This window comes from Lutjanus erythropterus, chromosome 12, assembly GCF_056507025.1.
Source record: "Lutjanus erythropterus isolate fLutEry1 chromosome 12, fLutEry1.hap2, whole genome shotgun sequence".
In the NCBI taxonomy this organism is placed as follows: domain Eukaryota; kingdom Metazoa; phylum Chordata; class Actinopteri; order Lutjaniformes; family Lutjanidae; genus Lutjanus; species Lutjanus erythropterus.
In genome coordinates this window covers 33807131-33826654 of record NC_139328.1, presented here as the reverse complement: position 1 = coordinate 33826654, position 19524 = coordinate 33807131, and the positions used below count along the sequence as shown (strand labels likewise).

The 19524-nt window shown below is 39.1% G+C and overlaps 2 protein-coding genes across 3 annotated transcripts in view; both read right to left on the bottom strand.

The window, feature by feature from the left end:
• Positions 1–18808, bottom strand: part of LOC146318281 (uncharacterized) — a 30080-nt gene extending 11272 nt beyond the window's left edge. The window contains exon 1 of the mRNA XM_084732174.1: positions 18568–18808. The gene's annotated coding sequence lies outside the window, so the exon portion shown is untranslated. The remainder of the gene's footprint in view (positions 1–18567) is intronic.
• LOC146318282 (uncharacterized) lies at positions 3518–9516 on the bottom strand. 2 transcript variants are annotated; one of them, XM_084732172.1, is made up of 5 exons: positions 7417–8163; positions 6791–7096; positions 6618–6693; positions 4168–4523; positions 3518–3680 (listed from the first exon to the last, which is right to left on the bottom strand). In XM_084732172.1, exons 2-4 carry the CDS (start codon positions 6888–6890, stop codon positions 4178–4180), a joined length of 522 nt encoding a protein of 173 aa, XP_084588298.1. In that variant the 5' UTR covers positions 6891–7096; positions 7417–8163; the 3' UTR covers positions 3518–3680; positions 4168–4177. The 2 variants fall into 2 exon arrangements, with proteins under 2 accessions (XP_084588298.1, XP_084588299.1); XM_084732173.1 differs by lacking the exons at positions 6618–6693; positions 6791–7096; positions 7417–8163 and adding exons at positions 8172–8247; positions 8345–9516.
• Positions 18809–19524: the final 716 nt, after the last annotated feature.

Below are 19524 nucleotides of genomic sequence, written 5' to 3'. Positions count from 1 at the left end.
CAAAGAGCGTGTGCGACGGGTGGGTGGGGTCCCTGGCGATGCAGAGGGCTTTTCGGGTGAGGCAGGTGTTATAGATGTCCTGGAGTGGGGGGAGAGAGGCTAGGCTAGGGAGAGATCTTCTAGGCTGCTCTCACGATGCACTGGAGGGTCCTGCGGCAGGAAGCTGTGCAGGCAGCATACCATACAGTGATGCAGCTGGTCAGAATGGACTCGATGTTGCCCCTATAGAATGTGCACATGATGGGGGCTGGGGCTCTGGCTCTTCGCAGCTTGCGAAGAAAGTAGAGGCGCTGATGGGCTTTCTTGGCCAGAGAGGTGGTGTTGAGGGTCCAGGAGAGGTTCTCTGTGACATGCACACCCGGGAACTTTGTGCTGCTTACCCTCTCCACGGCAGCACCATTGATGGTCAGAGGGGAATGCTGGGTGTTTGCTCTCCTGAAATCCACAACAGTCTCTTTTGGGGCAGTCCTGAGGTGCTGCATGACTAGCCGTTCGAAGCACTTCATAAGGAAGTCATTGGAAGGTAGTCATTGAAACAGGTTGGTGACGGATTCTTCAGGACAGGGATGAATGGTGGTTGTGAGGCATGATGGGACAATAGCCTGACTCAGCGAGATGTTGAAGATGTCTGTGAAGACATCAGTAAGGTAATGTTGTCAGGACCAGGGGTTTTCTGAACAGGTCACTGCATTTGTGCAAGTCTTCGTCGCGTCTACCTGTTCCGAGGCACATTTACACCCACAAGTTCCTGCTCGACGTTAGCAGAACAACAGTCTTTGAGTTAAACACCGAGCAAAGAGAAGAGCTACGAGACTGCGGTGTGCTCCAGAGGCCGGCACCACCCCCATCCCCCACTCCCACACCTCGCCCAGAGTGGAGACGCCACAAGCGACGCGACAGGAAGCAGAAGAGGGGTAAGCGTGGTGGTATCTGAGCGGCTAGCCCACACAAGCCGGCCATCCCCACCATTGTACTGGCCAACATACGCTCTTTGGACAACAAACTGGATCACATATGGCTTCTACGGACCAACCAGAAGACTGTGAGTGATTGCTACATTTTTGTGTTTACGGAGACATGGCAACAACAACGTTCCGGACCACGCCATGCAGCTTGAGCGGCTAACATGCTATCGAGCAGACAGAGCTCTTGGTGAAGGAGGTAAACCCGCAGCAGGGGACTCTGTGTTTACATCAGTAATGCTTGGTGTCGTGACACTGCTGTGGTCTTCAAATACTGCTCACCATTAGTGGAGCTTATGGTCATTAAGTGTCGGCCATTCTACCTACTGAGGGAATTTACAGTCATGGCACCGCTGTCTACATCTCTCTGCCCTCAAATAACAACCACAGGAGTGAGGCACTGAATGAACTGTATCAGCACATCAGTGAGCAGCAGACAGCCCACCAAGATGCTTTCCTCATTCTGGCGGGGGATTTTAACCACGCAGATCCTAAGACCTTGTTTCCCAAACTACATCAACACATAGACTTTCCAACTCGGGGCAACAACACACTTGACCATGTTTACACCACCCAGAGAGGAGCTTACAAGGCCCTTCCCCTCCCCCACCTCGGTGTCTCAGATCACATCACTGTTATGCTAATGCCAGCATACAGACCACTCATGAGAGTCACCAAACCAGTTCAGGAACAAGTACGAGTGTGGCCAGAAGAGTCCTCAGAAGCACTCCAGGTCTGTTTTAACACCACAGACTGGGATGTGTTTAAACAAGGCTGCCACCTCCAATAATACTACCGACCTCCAGGAGTATACTCACACTGTCACTGCCTACATCACCAAGTGCATTGATGATGTAACACACCTCAAGACCATCACCGTCAGGGCCAACCAGAAGCCATGGTTGACAGGAGAGGTCTACAGGCTTTTATATGGTTTATGTGGTATATGGTTTTTATATATGAGAAGCACAGTCTACTGCTGTCTAAGATTTTACATAGAGTTCATCTCACCAATCCAAGTTTAGCCAAGATATTCCTGGACAAGACTGATAGTTGCAACAGATCCAAATGATCTCCTGCTGACTAGATGCTCTTGTTCTGGACATTTCCAAAACTATCAATGTTCTGGTCTGAAATATTTGACACCCTTAGGGCCCTATCTTATTAGCATCATCATCATTATTAAATGCATCATTGCATTGCAGCAATTCAAGGTCCAGTATTTTTCTGATCAGAAAACCCTATTAAATAGAGTTGAAATTAAACTTTAGAATATGCCATTATTATCATTATTCTATTGTGCTTTATGCATCTGTTTTTCAGGATTATGATTGAATAAAGTATTAAAATATTACTGAGACAAGATTTTCATATGTGTTTTAAATACACAAATTGTTATATAACTGCTATTGAAATCTGAATCTAAAGCGACAGCATTCAGCCAGACCAAACTGACATCCTTGGATAGTATAGTGAGCAATCAGTGTCAACAAAAAGACATTTTTATATAAAAGAAACAGTTGCAGGGTTGACTGTCACAGTGAAAAAACTCCTAAACATTCTGAGTTTCATTTTGGTGGTGTTAGTCAGTTTACTGACACAAGAAATAGATTTTGACACATGAATGAAATGTTTTGGGTGAGTTACTAGCTTTTTGCAAAAATTCAATAAGGTCCATGAAACAGTCTTGATAATGGCTCTTAGTTTTGACCATTTTAGAAAATGAGGCAAAAACAATTGAGGAAAACTGTACTAAAGGCTGAATTACTCCTGGGACTGTACTTTTCCCATTCAGGAAATTATTTAATACAATATGAAGTTTGAGTACATGGAATGAATGAAAGTCGTCCAGCTAGTGTTGAATATCATAATATAAAGAATATAAATAAAATCGAAAAATTAAAACACTGAATTTCAATGTAAAGTCAGCAGCTATTCGTTTGTTTCTGCAGAGGAAATATATGGCTGGAAGTGTGACACTCATTTTGTGTTATGTTGAGAATGTGATGTGAAATAAAAACGTGTGTTTAAATCAGCAATGCTAATTTAAGTTAACATGCTAATGGTAATTCCCAACATGTTTTAGCATCAAGCTAAGCAATAATACACATTGAAAACACAAGATGGCGCCAGTGGGATGATTTCTTGATTGAGATTCAGATTTCTTGTTTCTGTTTCACCAAATGAGTGTGCAGTGTGTTTCAGATAGATTTAAAATAACATTTGACATTTTAAGTTAACTAATCATTAATACACTTTTAGTATACTGATGACTAGTCTGACTGCAAGTATATTCAAGTATGCCAATATATAATTTATGTAGTATATTTATTTTTCAGCAGGATCCAAATATCATGTATTTTATTTTGTCTATGAATATTTTGAAGCTCCAGTCACTGGCACTCTTAAATTAGAACTGTTTGATAAAAATCACAGTATAATAACAAGCTGGGTTACAAAAATACATACTTGAGATACATCTTCTGGTGTCACATGCTGCACAACATGATGTGTTGTGTTCACTCAGCTGCACATGAACAAGCAATACAACAAAACACTGTTTCATTACTTTATTATTCACACACCAACAGAACATGTGACATGATACAGTGTATTCATTTAATTCAAAGAATTGTCATCTGATGGCGGGAAGACAGGAGACATTCAGCTCGTCCAAGACTCGGTGTGGTGACGTCATCTCTTCAAGTATCTCAGATTCTGGATGGTGAAAAAAGGATTTGAATTTTAATTAAACATCCACTTTCTTCTCTTTCTTCTCTTTGTGCTGCTAAAATATTAAATGCTCTACGGTGTTCATCACCTCATTGCTAACATTGTAATGTGCATATTGTTTTATCAGAGCCTTTTCACTGCAAACTATGTTGGTGAGAGCTGAGACAGGAAGAAACACAACTAAACTGTATAGTGTATATAGTCAGTTATATTTGTATATAAGGCTACAGCTGGTCTCCACTGGTCACTTAGCACCTTCATGGTGATGTAAACACTCCAGGAAGTCAGCTCTTACCCAACAAATAATGTGGCACATTACCCCTGTAAAACCATGTATCAACACATCAGTTTCATTCTCTGTACTGGAACTATGTTAAATTGCATCGTCCCTATCAAATAAAATTACATAAAACAATCTGCTTTAAGCGTCACAGTCAGGGCTTAGAGGACACTTAGGGGTATATTTACTTACCTGCCCATTTTCACAGGCTCCCGTGGTCGTCATGGTTCCTAACGCCACTGGCAGTCTCAGCGCCCAAGCGCCTTAGAGCAAGAGTCACCAAGCGTCTCAGAGTCTCAGTTGCCAAACGCCCCAGAGCTTCAGCTGGCTGAGCCGCCCAGGGCCCCAGGGCTTCAGCAGCCCAGGGCCCCATGACCTGAATCACCCAGCGGCCCAGAGCCTCAAACCCCAAAGGCACCAGAGTCTCATTTGCCCAGCGCACCAGAGGTTGAACCACCCAGTACCACAGAGCCACAGCTGCCCTGCGCCAATAAGAGTGGTGCTGGCAAGGCTGCTGTCCTCCAGCATCCTCACTGGCCCCGTTCACACTGAAATACAAAGAGTCCTGAGTCAGTATAGTTTATCAATATAGACACACAATGAAAGGACAACAAACAGACATACGACAACCACAACAGTAACAAAAATAACAATAACTAACACCGCAACAAAAGATCTTTAAAAAAATTACTCAACAACATATAACAAAACACAACAATCCATAAATGAATTCATTATCTTAAAGAGTACATGACATGTATATGGAAAACCAGAAAGTCAGGAATGTTTCACAAAGGGCTGCTCAGTGCTCTAACAGAGTTTCAAATACACAATGTTGAAACACAACTCCAAATTTGGTCCCAATTCAAAATTCATATCAGCTGTTTGTTCCATACCAAGAAGACTGGAGAACTCAAGCAACCCTGATTCTATTGACAAACATGCTGGCTTATAAATTTTCCAGTTTAACAAACTCTTTCTTTTGGCAGTCAGTAAGACTAGGCCTACTGTTTTCCTGTCTTCTCTTGACTTTACCTGTGCAGCCCTACATCCCAACAAGCAAACCAGAGGACATGAGGAAAGATTTCTATTCATTCTTACTGAGATCAAATCAAACACTTCTGTCCAAAAGGACTTGACTGCAGGGCAGTGCCATAACATATGAATCAGAGTTCCCAGTTGTCCACAACCATGCCAGCAAATCAGAGGAGACTTGGTCCATTTTTATTTAATTCTGGAGAGTGTGATGTGAACTCTATGTATAACTGTAGCGCTAACACAATCTCCATTTGGCACTTTTATATTTTTCGCCCCTCTTCAGGAGTCAATAAGATCCCCAGATCTCGTTCCCACTGGGACTGATACTGGATGTTTGGATTCAGGGAGAAGTGTATCAGCATCTTGTACAAACTTGAAACTGTGCCTCTATTTTAATGCTGTCCATCTGCAAGATAATATAAGTATACATCTGGGACTCCAAGACCTCCTCTGTCTCTCAGTATTGACAGTTTTCTCTGATTGTCCTTCCACAAGAAGGAGAACATTCTATTTAGGTTGTCAAACCAACGTTTGGGAATAAATAATGGAATTGAAGAAATGAGCAAAAATAATCTTGGAAGAATGTTCATCTTCAGCACTTCAGCTCTGCCTCATGAGGACAGAGGCAAGACAGATTTTAATAGATTGTAATTCAGATCAAATATTTTGTCAGTGGGTGCTCTAATTATGACACCCAAATACCTCATCCCTAGATTATTTGTGGCCACAATGTCAAGTGTGATGATGAAACATCACTTTTAAATGGGATAGAAAAGGTTGACTGTCTGCAGACTGACACAGTGTTTTGGTCATGGAGCTTCATTGAGCATTAAATTCACAATAATACACAATAAAGTCTTCATGTTAAAGCTACAGGCTGTGATGATCAACCAAAAAAAGAAATGAAGGAGAAAATTACCACAACAATAACTGATCATATACTGACTACTGGGGCGCCTTAATTAAGAATATCTGGAGGTTGTGCTCCATATACTGAAGCTGACAGTCTTCTGCAGCGGCCCTGGATTGATTCCAACATGTGACCCTTTGCTGTGTGTCATCTGCTCTCTCTTTACCCCCATTTCCTGTCTGTCTCCACCCGCTACTGTCTACTTCAATGAGGGCAATAATACATTCTTAAAATGAAAAGAGGTGAAACTGATTATAATGTTAAGTTTAAGAGGCAAAATACGCTATTTTTCTCAAGAAAATTTCAAGAATCAATTCCTATTCAGAAAATGTTAAGTAAATATTTTCCATAAAATATAAAGCACTATTTTAAGTGAAACTTTAAAGGGAGTATTGTAATGTTACACAACATCAACTCAACAATATCAAAACAGAAGAAAAAAAATCTAAATTATAAAGAAGTACTAACAAAATCCAACAAGTAAAAACTCAATGCTTCTTCTTTCACATGATTTGATTTTCTTACTCACCTGTCTATAAATGATATGTAACACTGAGTTTGTTTTTTAATCAGGATAAAATGAAGCACTTGGTTCTTTGTAGTAAAATACAGGCTGTTATAATTTGTTGCTTTTGTGGAGTCCTGCAGATCATAATGTCTACAGTGTAAACATGAACTCTCATAGTGCAGTTACCTGGGGACAGGAGCTTCAGGTATCAAGGGTCCACGTGGTCGAACCACCAGGTTCTCCTCCTGATCACGTCTCTCTCCTGAAAACAGTTGAATTTTGATTTTACTGACTCAAACTCACATGAAGAGATTTTCTAGATTATTATGATTCTGTATCAAAGGTTTGCCTTCATTTACCTGAGCTCAGCTGGTGGTCAGGAGCGTCACAGGGGGCACAAAGATAAATCAGAGGGGTCATTAGATGATTAACAGTAGAGGAAAGCACATAAAACAACATTTTTTATGATATTTCTTTCCTCTTTTCCTCTTTTCTTGTGAATCACTGATCATTTTGCTCTGAACATTTGTAAAACACACAAATAAATCATCAGACACAGTTAACACTCACTTCAGTGTGTTTGTACTTACAGAAGTTATGGGATAAGTTCTGTCTTCATAGTCCACAACTCCATCCACACCAGTTGGGTTGGTCTCACACTGGACCTAGGAAGAGAATGATAATAAAAAGAGATCATTTCAACATTTCATGGTTAAATATCATGTCTGTGGTCAGGAGCATCACAGGGGGCAAAAGATAAATCAGAGGGGTCATTAGATTATTAACACTATAGGAAAGCAGAGTTATTCAGATGTTTCTCTAGCCTTCTCAACTTTTCTTGTCAATTACCGATCATTTTACCTCATGAAAAGCTGTGAAACACTGCTTTTATAGCATAGTACGACAAATCACCATCTAACGTTGCCCATTCAGCTTTCCTTCACCATTATGGCATCAAACGGAGAATGAAAAGATGTAAATTCACCTTCGGCTGCTTTCGTCCCCGACGTCGACGCCGCCGACGCCCTCCAGCATCCTCACCAGCTCTGTTGGCATTAAAATACAAACAGACATGAGTCAGTTAAAAGGAACAATGAGATATTATTCATGGAAATTATCCACAATAAAACACTGGTGTACTAAAGTGATTAATACAAAAACACAGTGTTTATTAGAAACACAGGGCCTCATCTGACACCCGGTGCAAAGCAGATGTGCTGTTTGCACAAGTGGCATTTTTATCTTATACCTTAAAATGAAAGAAAAGAAACATTATAATATACGTTTAAGTGACAAAATTAGATATTTTTATGATGTAATAATATGAAGTAAAAATAAAATATGAAGCATTTTAAGTGGAAGTTTGAAGAAAATAGTCTGTTACACAACATCTGACCAATAATTCTTACAATTCTTCCTGGAAATATCAAACAAAACAATATATGAGGCCATCAAACTGTTCAAAACACAGAGAAAAAAAATTAAAGAAGCACTTTCTTATAAAAACATCCAACAAGCACAAATTTTCAAGAACTGTTCTGTTGCAGCATGTTGATATTTGATTTTCTTACTCACCTGTCTATAAATGATATGTAACACTGAGTTTGGTTTTTAATCAGGATAAAATGAAGCACTTGGTTCTTTGTAGTAAAATGCAGGCTGTTATAACTTGTTGCTTTTGTGGAGTCCTGCAGATCATAATGTCTACAGTGTAAACATGAACTCTCATAGTGCAGTTACCTGGGGACAGGAGCTTCAGGTATCAAGGGTCCACGTGGTCGAACCACCACGTTCTCCTTCTGATCACGTCTCTCTCCTGAAAACAGTTGAATTTTGATTTTACTGACTCAAACTCACATGAAGAGATTTTCTAGATTATTATGATTCTGTATCAAAGGTTTGCCTTCATTTACCTGAGCTCAGCTGGTGGTCAGGAGCGTCACAGGGGGCACAAAGATAAATCAGAGGGGTCATTAGATGATTAACAGTAGAGGAAAGCAGATTTTTTCAGATGTTTCTGTAACCTTTTCATCGTTTCTTGTGAATTACTGACCATTTTATCTCATAACTCGTATTTTGGGGATCACAACCAAAAACAGCTGTGAAACACTGCTTTTATAGCATAGTACGACAAATCACCATCTAACGTTGCCCATTCAGCTTTCCTTCACCATTTTGGCATCAAACGGAGAATGAAAAGATGTAAATTCACCTTCGGCTGCTTTCGACGCCGACGCCGCCGACGCCCTCCAGCATCCTCACCGGCTCTGTTGGCATTAAAATACAAACAGACATGAGTCAGTTAAAAGGAACAATGAGATATTATTCATGGAAATTATCCACAATAAAACACTGGTGTACTAAAGTGATTAATACAAAAACACAGTGTTTATTAGAAACACAGGGCCTCATCTGACACCCGGTGCAAAGCAGATGTGCTGTTTGCACAAGTGGCATTTTTATCTTATACCTTAAAATGGAAGAAAAGAAACTGATTATAATATAAGTTTAAAGTGACACAATGAAATATTTTTATGATGTAATAATATGAAGTAAAAATAAAATATGAAGCATTTTAAGTCAAACTTTCAAGGAAATAGTCTGTTACACAACAATATATGAGGCCATCAAACTTTTCATAACACTGCCCCCCCAACAAAAAAAAAACATTAAAGAAGCTGTTTCTAAAAAAAAAAAACATCCAACAAGCACAAATTTTCAAGAACTGTTCTGTTGCAGCTTGTTGATATTTGATTTTCTTACTCACCTGTCTATAAATGATATATAACACTGAGTTTGTTTTTTAATCAGGATAAAATGAAGCACTTGGTTCTTTGTAGTAAAATGCAGGCTGTTATAACTTGTTGCTTTTGTGGAGTCCTGCAGATCATAATGTCTTCAGTGTAAACATGAACTCTCATAGTGCAGTTACCTGGGGACAGGAGCTTCAGGTATCAAGGGTCCACGTGGTCGAACCACCAGGTTCTCCTCCTGATCACGTCTCTCTCCTGAAAACAGTTGAATTTTGATTTTAGTGACTCAAACTCACATGAAGAGATTTTCTAGATTATTATGATTCTGTATCAAAGGTTTGCCTTCATTTACCTGAGCTCAGCTGGTGGTCAGGAGCGTCACAGGGGGCACAAAGATAAATCAGAGGGGTCATTAGATGATTAACAGTAGAGGAAAGCACATAAAACAACATTTTTTATGATATTTCTTTCCTCTTTTCCTCTTTTCTTGTGAATCACTGATCATTTTGCTCTGAACATTTGTAAAACACACAAATAAATCATCAGACACAGTTAACACTCACTTCAGTGTGTTTGTACTTACAGAAGTTATGGGATAAGTTCTGTCTTCATAGTCCACAACTCCATCCACACCAGTTGGGTTGGTCTCACACTGGACCTAGGAAGAGAATGATAATAAAAAGAGATCATTTCAACATTTCATGGTTAAATATCACGTCTGTCACTGTCAAACATGTTTACAACATGTGCAACACGTCTCAGACTAAAGACCAGTTAACTGGGGCGCTGTGTGTGCAGTGGGGGACAAAAGCCGACTCCACATTTGAGAAAAGGCTGATTTCTGGGTAAGAAGTTGTAATGAAATGGGGAGACCTTTCATTTAGGTGCACCAGTAGGAAGTGTTCTGTCTTTCTCTTCCTCTCTTCTACCAGTCCATCATCCACAGAGGTGCAGTGGGTTAGAACACTGTGTTTGTTCACATTAAGTCATGTATTAGTTTAAACACAGTACCTGAAGCCTGTAATGTTAAAAAGTTTTGCTCATGTGTTTTCTTTTCCGTTATTTGGTAACACTTCATATTAGGCTGCTTGTAATATGCATTGTTTAACAGGAGTAAAAGTAAATGAACACTGAGATTTATAATTTATTAACTTCATAATTTTATATTAAATCTTCAACCCATCAATTTTTGCGTATTATTTTGTGTCCTGAGTTCTCAGAATTTCTGCAGCATAGATAATAAGGCCCTCGTGATGCTTATGAACATTCATTCAAAGTTACAGATAGGTCACGTGTTTCCGGCATGGGACACAATTTTTTCATCCATTCACTCTCGCTATAAGTTGTACATGCACAGTTTGATCCTCTGAATACAACAGATAGGAGGTTGATGGGGCGCACAGAACCTGCACCCTCAGCATTCATTTGAATGTTGCTGGTTTATACATCATCAACCTCTGGGTGGCAGCAGAGAGCGAGTGGCTCGATGTGCATCTGATAATTAATACAGTAGAGTGACGTGTTGCTTGTCTGAGGAGTTTAGTGTGTCAGCTGCTACACTGGAGACAAAATTCATTTAGTCACTATAAACAATGTGTTTTGAAAGGAGAACGAAGAGAAGCTCAGAGTTAAAGAACCTGATCAGCTGACATCATAAACAACAACAATCAGAAGAAGATGATAAACTCTCTGAGGAGAACATAGTGACAGAGGAACTCAGCCTCACTCTGAGACCAGGTGATCTTCAGACAGGTGAGCTGTGCTGGAGAAACTATTCACATCCTTTACTTCAGTAAAAACACTAATACACACTGTGAAAATACTCCACTACAAATAAAAGTCCTTCATTCAAAACCTTAAAAAGTATGTAAACATTATCAGCTGTTCTCAGTATGAAAAGTAAAAGTAACCACTGTGCAGTAAAATGTTTCCTGTCAGTATCTAGTAACTGTACCTGTCAGCTAAATGTAGTGGAGTAAAAAAGTTAAGTACAACTTTAAAGTAATATAATATGGAGGTAATTTTAAATTAGACTTAGGTAAAGTACTTGAGTAAATGTACTTAGTTACATCCCCAAACTGCAGATGACAGAGGCTGAATGTGTGGTTTTGGTCTGTTACAAACTTTTAAATAGTTGCTGTTTTGTGAAAAAAAAAATTAGGTACTTTATATAAACCTGTCAAAGACATTAAGACATTAATAACATTAATAAACACAAAGTCTTTGAGACGTTTACATCACTAAGAGAGAATTTATGGACAAAAAGTATATTTTAAGCCACAAGATGGCAATTTTTGACTAATTTATTTATTCTTAAATCTTGTTATTTTCTAATAGGTTTTAGTGTGTTTATAATTTTCTTCCATTGTCTTAAGGTTTGTGGTATCAGATTTCTTTCATACTTATTGAAGTACTTTTTGCCGTCTTTAGTCTTTCAGCATAAATTGTAAAATAAAATATTATTATTATAAAGGATTTGCACAATGAAGTACCTTTACTTACCTTAACTAAGCAAGTTCCATTAGATTATAAAACATGTTCATTTAGTTCTGCAAGTACAAATAAAGGGCCTTTTTGTACATTAAAATACTCTGGTGCGATACCTTATGATGTTTGCCTGATTTTCACTATAGCCCCCCATGGAGAAAAATTCACCAGCTGCCACTGGTATAAAGTCTTATTACCTCTAACTAACTCTTATTACAAGCACATTAATATAAAGTGTTAGCCTTCAGTTTAGTATTGGTCATCACAGCATTAAATGTACTGCTGGTTGGACTGTAATCTTTGATTTAAATGATTGTTAGGTGTCACAGTGTGGATGTGCTGCTCAGGTTCTGCCCCTCCTCCTCTTTGTATTTGCAGTGATTGACAGCAGCTGCAGCCACTCTGCAGTCAGGACCTGTTGTTCAAAAGCTGGGAGAGTGCAGCCAGACAGGACCAGCGGGTCATTCAGCAGACTGAGGTTTGTAAGTCTGCAGTCTAGTCCTGCAGAGGCAGGTGAACTGTTGTGTGTTTGTCATGTGCTTTTCAGGCTCTGACAGCCAACAAAGTCACTTGTGTTTGTGTATCATGTGTCTTGTTAGCCTCCACAGTTATCAAAGACTTTAGTAAAGGCTCCTCATGTTCTTTGTAAGCTTTTCCAGCTTATAAAGTCATGTGTTCTTGTTAACCACTCTGGCTAGTAAGGACACTGGTGTTTTGTGTGGTGGTGTTGTTTAATTTAGCAGATTAAGTTAACCTGTTTGTTTTATTTAACTTCTTGACTTAATTTTGTGCATAATTTACTGTTACACCCCTCGTTCCCTCGCCCAAACTTGGGAATTGTAACAATGATGATTGAAAGGTACGACATAAGAGTATATATTGTTTATTGATTATTGATATTTTCTGAAGTATGTTTGAATATAATTTGATCACATGCATATAATTATAGGACTGTGTTTAAGTGCAATATTGAGTGATAGTGTGTTTTTCCCATGTTTAGAATTTGGTTATGGAACAGAGGGGTGTACTACGAAGCAAGCTCAACACAGCCAGGCTTTCTTTGCATGATCTGGATCAACAAAGCCTAAAACCACAATCAGAGATAATGGGTATCACGATGGTAGTTATCAACTTGCTTTGTTAATCCAGGTTCTCATTTTAAGGCTTTGTGCGCGCTCACATAAAAGGGGCGTTTGTTACGTCTTTTGACTCTTCTTCCACATGAAATGAAGCGATCGTGACTTAAGTCAAAATCATCAAGTTGTTATAATTATGAGCTGTGGAAAACATACAAAATACATTACGGCAAAAAACAACATTGTTGCTGCAAATAAAGCAGGAGAAGAAGAATGATGTCAGAAAATGACTGATGGACTAAATGTGGTCTTAATGCTGCCATTTATTCTAACATGAAAACTGCACATTAAACAATAAAACTCCATACAGCAGATTTAAACATGATGAAGTCTGTCTGACACTGTCCTATGATGACAGAGACGTGGAGATCACTGAAGTTTTTGACCAAACCAACGTAAAATGAGTGTAACTGATTTAAGATTGTCTGTGATAAATGATGATGAATTTTCTAATCAGTGATCTGAGCTGCAAAATCACCGAGACAAAACAGATAACAGTAAAAAGTATTCAAAGTGTCTGTAGTTGCTTCATCATTATTTTAGTGTGTAGATTATATATGATGTAAATTTAAAGTGTTAATATAATCTGGAGCAAACGGGGAAAATGACTCTGCATCACCAAACGGAGGTTACCATGACAGCGTGATGCTGCTGTTGCATCACATTATGTTACATTTTTACATTATATAGATTCGTTCGGTGATATTACGAACATACAGCTCAGCAACTTTTCATTTTTAACGCCTTCCCTCAGTTTAAAAGCTATATCGCTCATAAACAACCTTGTTAGAACAATAATTAAAGAACAGCGCTTTTTACAGATGATTTAATGTGAAACTCTGAACATAACCTGCTCTCCACCAGGTTATGAGTTTAGCATCAGTTACCATGGTGATCTAGCCAGGTTAAAAGAGAGCGACCTTCATGACACTGAAAATCCTGGATTTAGACTCAACATAGCTCGCTAACCCATTAATCTCACTTTGTAGTACAGCCCTGAGGCCTTATTGTTTATTTATTTATTTTATTATTTATTTATTTATTTATTAATAGTTTTCCTTGTTTTTGTGTGTACATGGTCCTGTACATACAATATTGTTGGTAGGAAGTGTGCAAGACTTGATCAGTAGTTAAAGAGAGCAGGAGTTATTGGCTTTATTTAAATTTAAAGACCCCTGGTTGTTTGATCGTAGCATCATGTGGGTTGCCATGTTATTCTGCTTGTTATTCTCTGTGTGGAAGTGTTCACAATTTGTAATTCTTAACATTTGCAGTGGTATTTTGCCCAAGTGGATCTTCCTTTTTTTGCATTGTGTGTAAAAATGATATTAGTAGCCTCTAACCCCTCCTGGAACATTTTTACTGTTTACATCAGTCAGTGCACAGTTTAACACACTCACTAAAGTTTGCTACTGTGTAGCTGTCAGCTGACTCAGTTTCCTTTTTTTAATATTTTTATTTTTATATGATCATAAGAAATTCTACTGTCTACACTTTTGAGCCTCCAGCCTCCCGTCCTGTTTATTCTGTTCAAACTGTGTCTGTGGTGAATCAGATTAGAGGATTAATAAGTATTTCCTGTCATATACATCATTTAAATCACTATAAGTAGTTTGGGTTAGAGTTAGGCCAGTAGTGGTTAGGGTACAACATGAAAGCTAAGAGGGAGAAATAAAGTGAAATATACTCACTGAAGTTGGCGACTTCTCTGGTTGTACTGGTTGAACCTGAGTGTGAAACAGCAGGACAAAGATATTTTGTATTAGAATCAAACATGAAGAAACAAGGTGCAAGTTGTTTTTTTCACAGGAACAATTATTCTCCTAAAGTCTGCCAGACTATGATGCTGATATGAAAGTTAATTCAGGTCAATTTTATGTATACAGACACAAATCATGGATTTGTCTCAAGCGGATTTAAACAATTCAACAACAAACAACACCAAAATGTAGCATCCACAGTCCCTTGCAGTTTTGGCTGGCCAACAAAGGGCCCTCTTCCCACATCCTAGAACTTCAGTGAATAATGCTAAATTTCAGGGCTGCAACGGACAACAAAACTCACAGTTCAGATCATATCAGAGTTTTGAGTCATGGATCTGATCGTTTTTTGGATCAACAAATAAAACAATGCCCTGGTGTAGCCACTTCTATGTCTGTAGTAATAGTAAATAATGTATAATTAAGAAAAAATGATAATAATAATTCAGTATACTACTAATACTGTACTGTATTATACACCGATCAGGCATAACATTCTGACCACTGACAGGTGAAGTGAATAACACTGATTATCTCTTCATCATGGCACCTGTTAGTGGCTGGGATATATTAGACAGCAAGTGAACATTTTGTCCTCAAAACTGATGTGTTAGAAGAAGGAAAAATAGGCGAGTGTAAGGATTTGAGTGAGTTTGACGAGGGCCACATTGTGATGGCTAGACAACTGGAGTTCTTGTGGGGTGTTCCTGGTCTGCAGTGGTCAGTATCTATCAAAAGTGGTCCAAGGAAGGAACAGCGGTGAACCGATGACAGGGTCATGGACGGCCAAGATTCATTGATGCACGTGGGGAGTGAAGGCTGGTCTGTGTGGTCCGGTCCAACAGACGAGCTACTGTTGCTCAGATTACTGAAGAAGTTAATGCTGGTTCTGATAGAAAGGTGTCAGAATACACAGTGCATCACAGTTTGTTGTGTATGGGGCTACATAGGTGTGTGTGCACTACCTTCCTGGGGAACACATGGCACCAGGATGCACTATGGGAAGAAGGTAGGCCGGCGGAGGCAGTGTGATGCTTTGTGCAATGTTCTGCTGGGAAACCTTGGGTCCTGCCATCCATGTTGATGTTACTTTGACACGTACCATCTACCTAAGCATTGTTGCAGACCATGTGCACTCTTTCATGGAAACGGTATTCTCTGATGGCTGTGGCCTCTTTCAGCAGGATAAAGCACCGTGCCACAAACAAAAATGGTTCAGGAATGGTTTGAGGAGCACAACAACAAGCTTGAGGTGTTGACTTGGCCTCCAAATTCCCCAGAATTCAATCCAATCGAGCATCTGTGGGATTTGCTGGACAAACAAGTCTGATCCATGGAGGCCACACCTCGCAACTTACAGGACTTAAAGGATCTGCTGCTAACATCTTGGTGTCAGCAAAAGAGAGACCAACACAATATTAGGCAGGTGGTCATAATGTTATGCTTGATTGGTGTATACACATAATATAATAGAGAATTTGTATTATAGTTATGTGTATCTACACATTAGATATACACATTATATACACTATAAAGTACAAAAGTTCTACACTTTCCATTCTCATTCAATGTCCTGCTCACAGCACTAGGTGATTGGTTAGACATCATGAATAATAGCCAATCAGCAGTGAGGGCTGTGTGACAGACTCCTGTGAGTGACAACTGTGTGTCAGAGGAGAGCAGCAGCAGACATCGCCAAAGTTACAACATCGAGACGGGGGGTGTTATTACTTTAAAAACTAACAGTGACAGTAAAACTGTATTTCCCACTATGATGATGACATTTGGGCTGAACCATGAGGGGCAACATGGACACACGTGATCCATTGCAACACTACTAAATACTTCTACTGTTATTTTTAGAGACTTAACAGAATTCTCTTTGTTCAGTCTAGCTAATTGAATTACGCTCTCTATCTGTTGCGCCAGGCAGTTCCAGCTCTACGCTCATGAAACAACAACTTGTTGAAAACAATTTAAGCGATTGGTGACTATTTTTCAAATGTAAAAATGCCTCCTGCTCGGGTGGTCGGCATATTCCAAGTCTCCCTAAGCCCCAATATAATGATAACTTGTGAGCCCAATGGTCACACCACCAGTTCAAACGGTGTCTGTTGTGGCTGCTTTGGTTTCAATCAGAAACGTCTATGTCCCTTACCCTTGTCCCCCTGAGAGCACACACCATCACACCCTGTTCAGACAGCGTGCATGTGCATGTGAATGTGGCTCCAAGGTTAAGATTTACATTGAAGATTTAGGCAGTTTAGTGCCAGACTTAACGAGATTTACACCAGACGAGCAGTATGGAGACATTTTAAGATTTTACAGTCTTGATTTTTGTCTTAAATTTGGTTATTCTATATTAGTTTTCTGCTGTTGTGTGAGGGCTTGTGTTATCAGACTTCTTCCACACCTTTTTCAAATTTGTTGATTTGACCACAGGAAAATACAGTATTGTCAAAGAACATTCAAAACACAAAGTACACAAATAAAACAAGTAATAAAATATAATGTTACAGTGACATTAAAGTGCAGGAGCAGGAAACTGAACATAACTGATGGACATTGTTGCTTGTGGTTTTTCTGTGTGCCTGGAAAACTGGGCCAAATTGTGATAAACAGGACCCCACACCTCACTACCATACAGGAGGACTGGTTCAATGACAGATTGGAACAGTCTGAGCCTGATTCAAAGTGGAATTTGACTTTTTATTGCATAGAGCGCCCTGCATGCTCGCTCTCTCAGTTCATTTATTGTTGGGTTAAAACTAATGGATTTTCAGTCCTAAATAATCATAATTTGTACAGTTGTCTAATTTGTGTTTTCCTATTGTGAAACTATATATGTTTCCCTAAGATCTGGATCTTTTATGAAAAATCACTGTTTTGGTCTTTTTCAGGCCTACTGCCAGGACCAGGTCTGCAGCCCCATCCTGTGGGAGACCACAGAACCAGTTCATCTGCGTAGATGAATGATCTCCGACTCATGTAGACTGAGTGAGTCATTTGCTTATTTTCATCTTTCACCATAAGAAATTACAGTACTATAGAAGATACTTAGAATTTGCAGTGATTGAAGTACTCTAACATACGCTTACTAAGCACTTTCATCATAAATCATCAGTTAGCTGACGCACTGGCGGCTTGTGGTTACTCAGCTTTCGGGACAACCCCCTCTGAACAAATATAAACCAGCTGTCACGCGTTCATTACAACACTGGAATGATAAACACACAGCCCACATGAACTCTAGCTGCACGAAGTTCTGTTCTAAAAACAACAGATAGCTTATCAGTCTCATGCTAATTCACGTGCTAGCAAACAGGCTAACCGGTTTGTGGGCAGAATTAACGTGTCTGATCACTGTTACTGTGTCACTCAGTATACACATGAACAAACAGGTATTTTAAACAATTATACAACACTAATGTCCTTACCATGTCTGCGCAGATAGACAGATAGTCTAACAGTCTGAGCTACTTGAGCTTCTTTCCTGTTTTTAAGTGAGTTGCAACGTGATGACGTCAAACGCTGAAACGTGTTGTAGAGCAGTGCACGTCACGTGTTGCATTGTGTGCCCAAATTAAATCACAGTCAGGTTTTTTTTCATAAGATCGAGTTTGTCAATATATTAAACAAAAGAAGCTTTGTTATCCTTTTCCTTTTCCTTACATTGTATTCTGAAGGAAGTAATGAAGCGCTGTGATGGCAGCAGAGAAACCCTGGACTAAAAATGGTGAAAGAAAACATCTTTGTTTTCAAATATCACATCATCTCAGTTTTCATACTTGCATTTGTCAGTAAAAATGAAAAATGTAATGCAAGAACTCAGCCCTGTCCTCCTAATCAGGTTCATTTAGATACTTTTTAAATACATTTTATGCAAAAATCACTAAGTAATGCTTCAACTTCAGCTTGTGACCTGAACAAAATGTATCTCACAGTATCACTGGCAAAACTGCTCTCAGAAGTTATTTTAGTGTCAGATTAAATTTCTTACCTTAGAGAGGCAGAGATGAGCAGGTCAGGACTTTGTTTGGAGTTAAAATCCATTTTTATTTAGACTTTAACAATGTTATGATGGTTACAAGTTTCACAAAAGGTAGAATATAAACCTGAACAAAAAGTTTAAAAAGGAAATCTCCTCTCCATGGCAAAAAGTCCCTCTGCAGAATGTCCTTCTCCTCCCTCCCTCTACCAAACACAGAGGTTGGGAGGGAAAGAAAAACTCACAGAGAAGTCAACAACAGACACGAACCCTGTTTCACTTCTGTGTCTCCTTTTAGACGGCTGGGGCAGGACTATCTTCCATACATGGTAAAAGCACACAGATCATTGGCTACATGTGTTAACCATATATCAGTGTCACGCCAGCAGCAGGAATGGTTTAATCTTTACTGCTTCGGGAACGGAGACTGGTTGTGGTTTGTGCTCCTTCAGTCTGAAGCACAAATGTGCAGTTTAACCTCAGTGTCTCAGTTACTTCCTCTGGAAGACACAATACATTTCACAAAACAAAACATTTCTTAAACAAAAGAAGGGTCATATTACAGACACTTTCAAAGAAGAAAAAACAAGAAACTCAAACCATAGATCATATATTAAATAGGATTTCAACCTATTTAAATACAGTCTGTGGCTCCCATGCACTATCTGGACAACAGTACTCATTTTTGTACACACAGTTGCTACATACTGTCCCTGTAAAAACAGTTTAAATGTGTACAGTTATACTCAAAACTACAGTATAATGTGTTACAATTCTTATAATGATAAATAATGGGGGAGACTTTTTATTACAAATGCTTGTTAAATATAAAGCACATAAGACTTTCATCTGTAAAGGAATTTTGATCCTACAAAGAAGTCATGGGACTGCATCCAGCTCCACCTCTAGATATCCAGCCACCCAAGACTGTCAAAAGCCCAGTTTGATTGGCTTACCCTGATAGTTTTA

Excerpts from the sequence above, each read along its gene's own strand:
- LOC146318282 (XM_084732172.1), bottom strand. The coding sequence starts at position 6,890 with ATGTTGTTTTATGTGCTTTCCTCTACTGTTAATCATCTAATGACCCCT. Across the intron at positions 6,694-6,790 it reads TGACCACCAGCTGAGCTCAG|GAGAGAGACGTGATCAGGAG; the intron begins GTAAATGAAGGC and ends AACTGTTTTCAG. Across the intron at positions 4,524-6,617 it reads CCTGAAGCTCCTGTCCCCAG|TGTGAACGGGGCCAGTGAGG; the intron begins GTAACTGCACTA and ends TTTGTATTTCAG.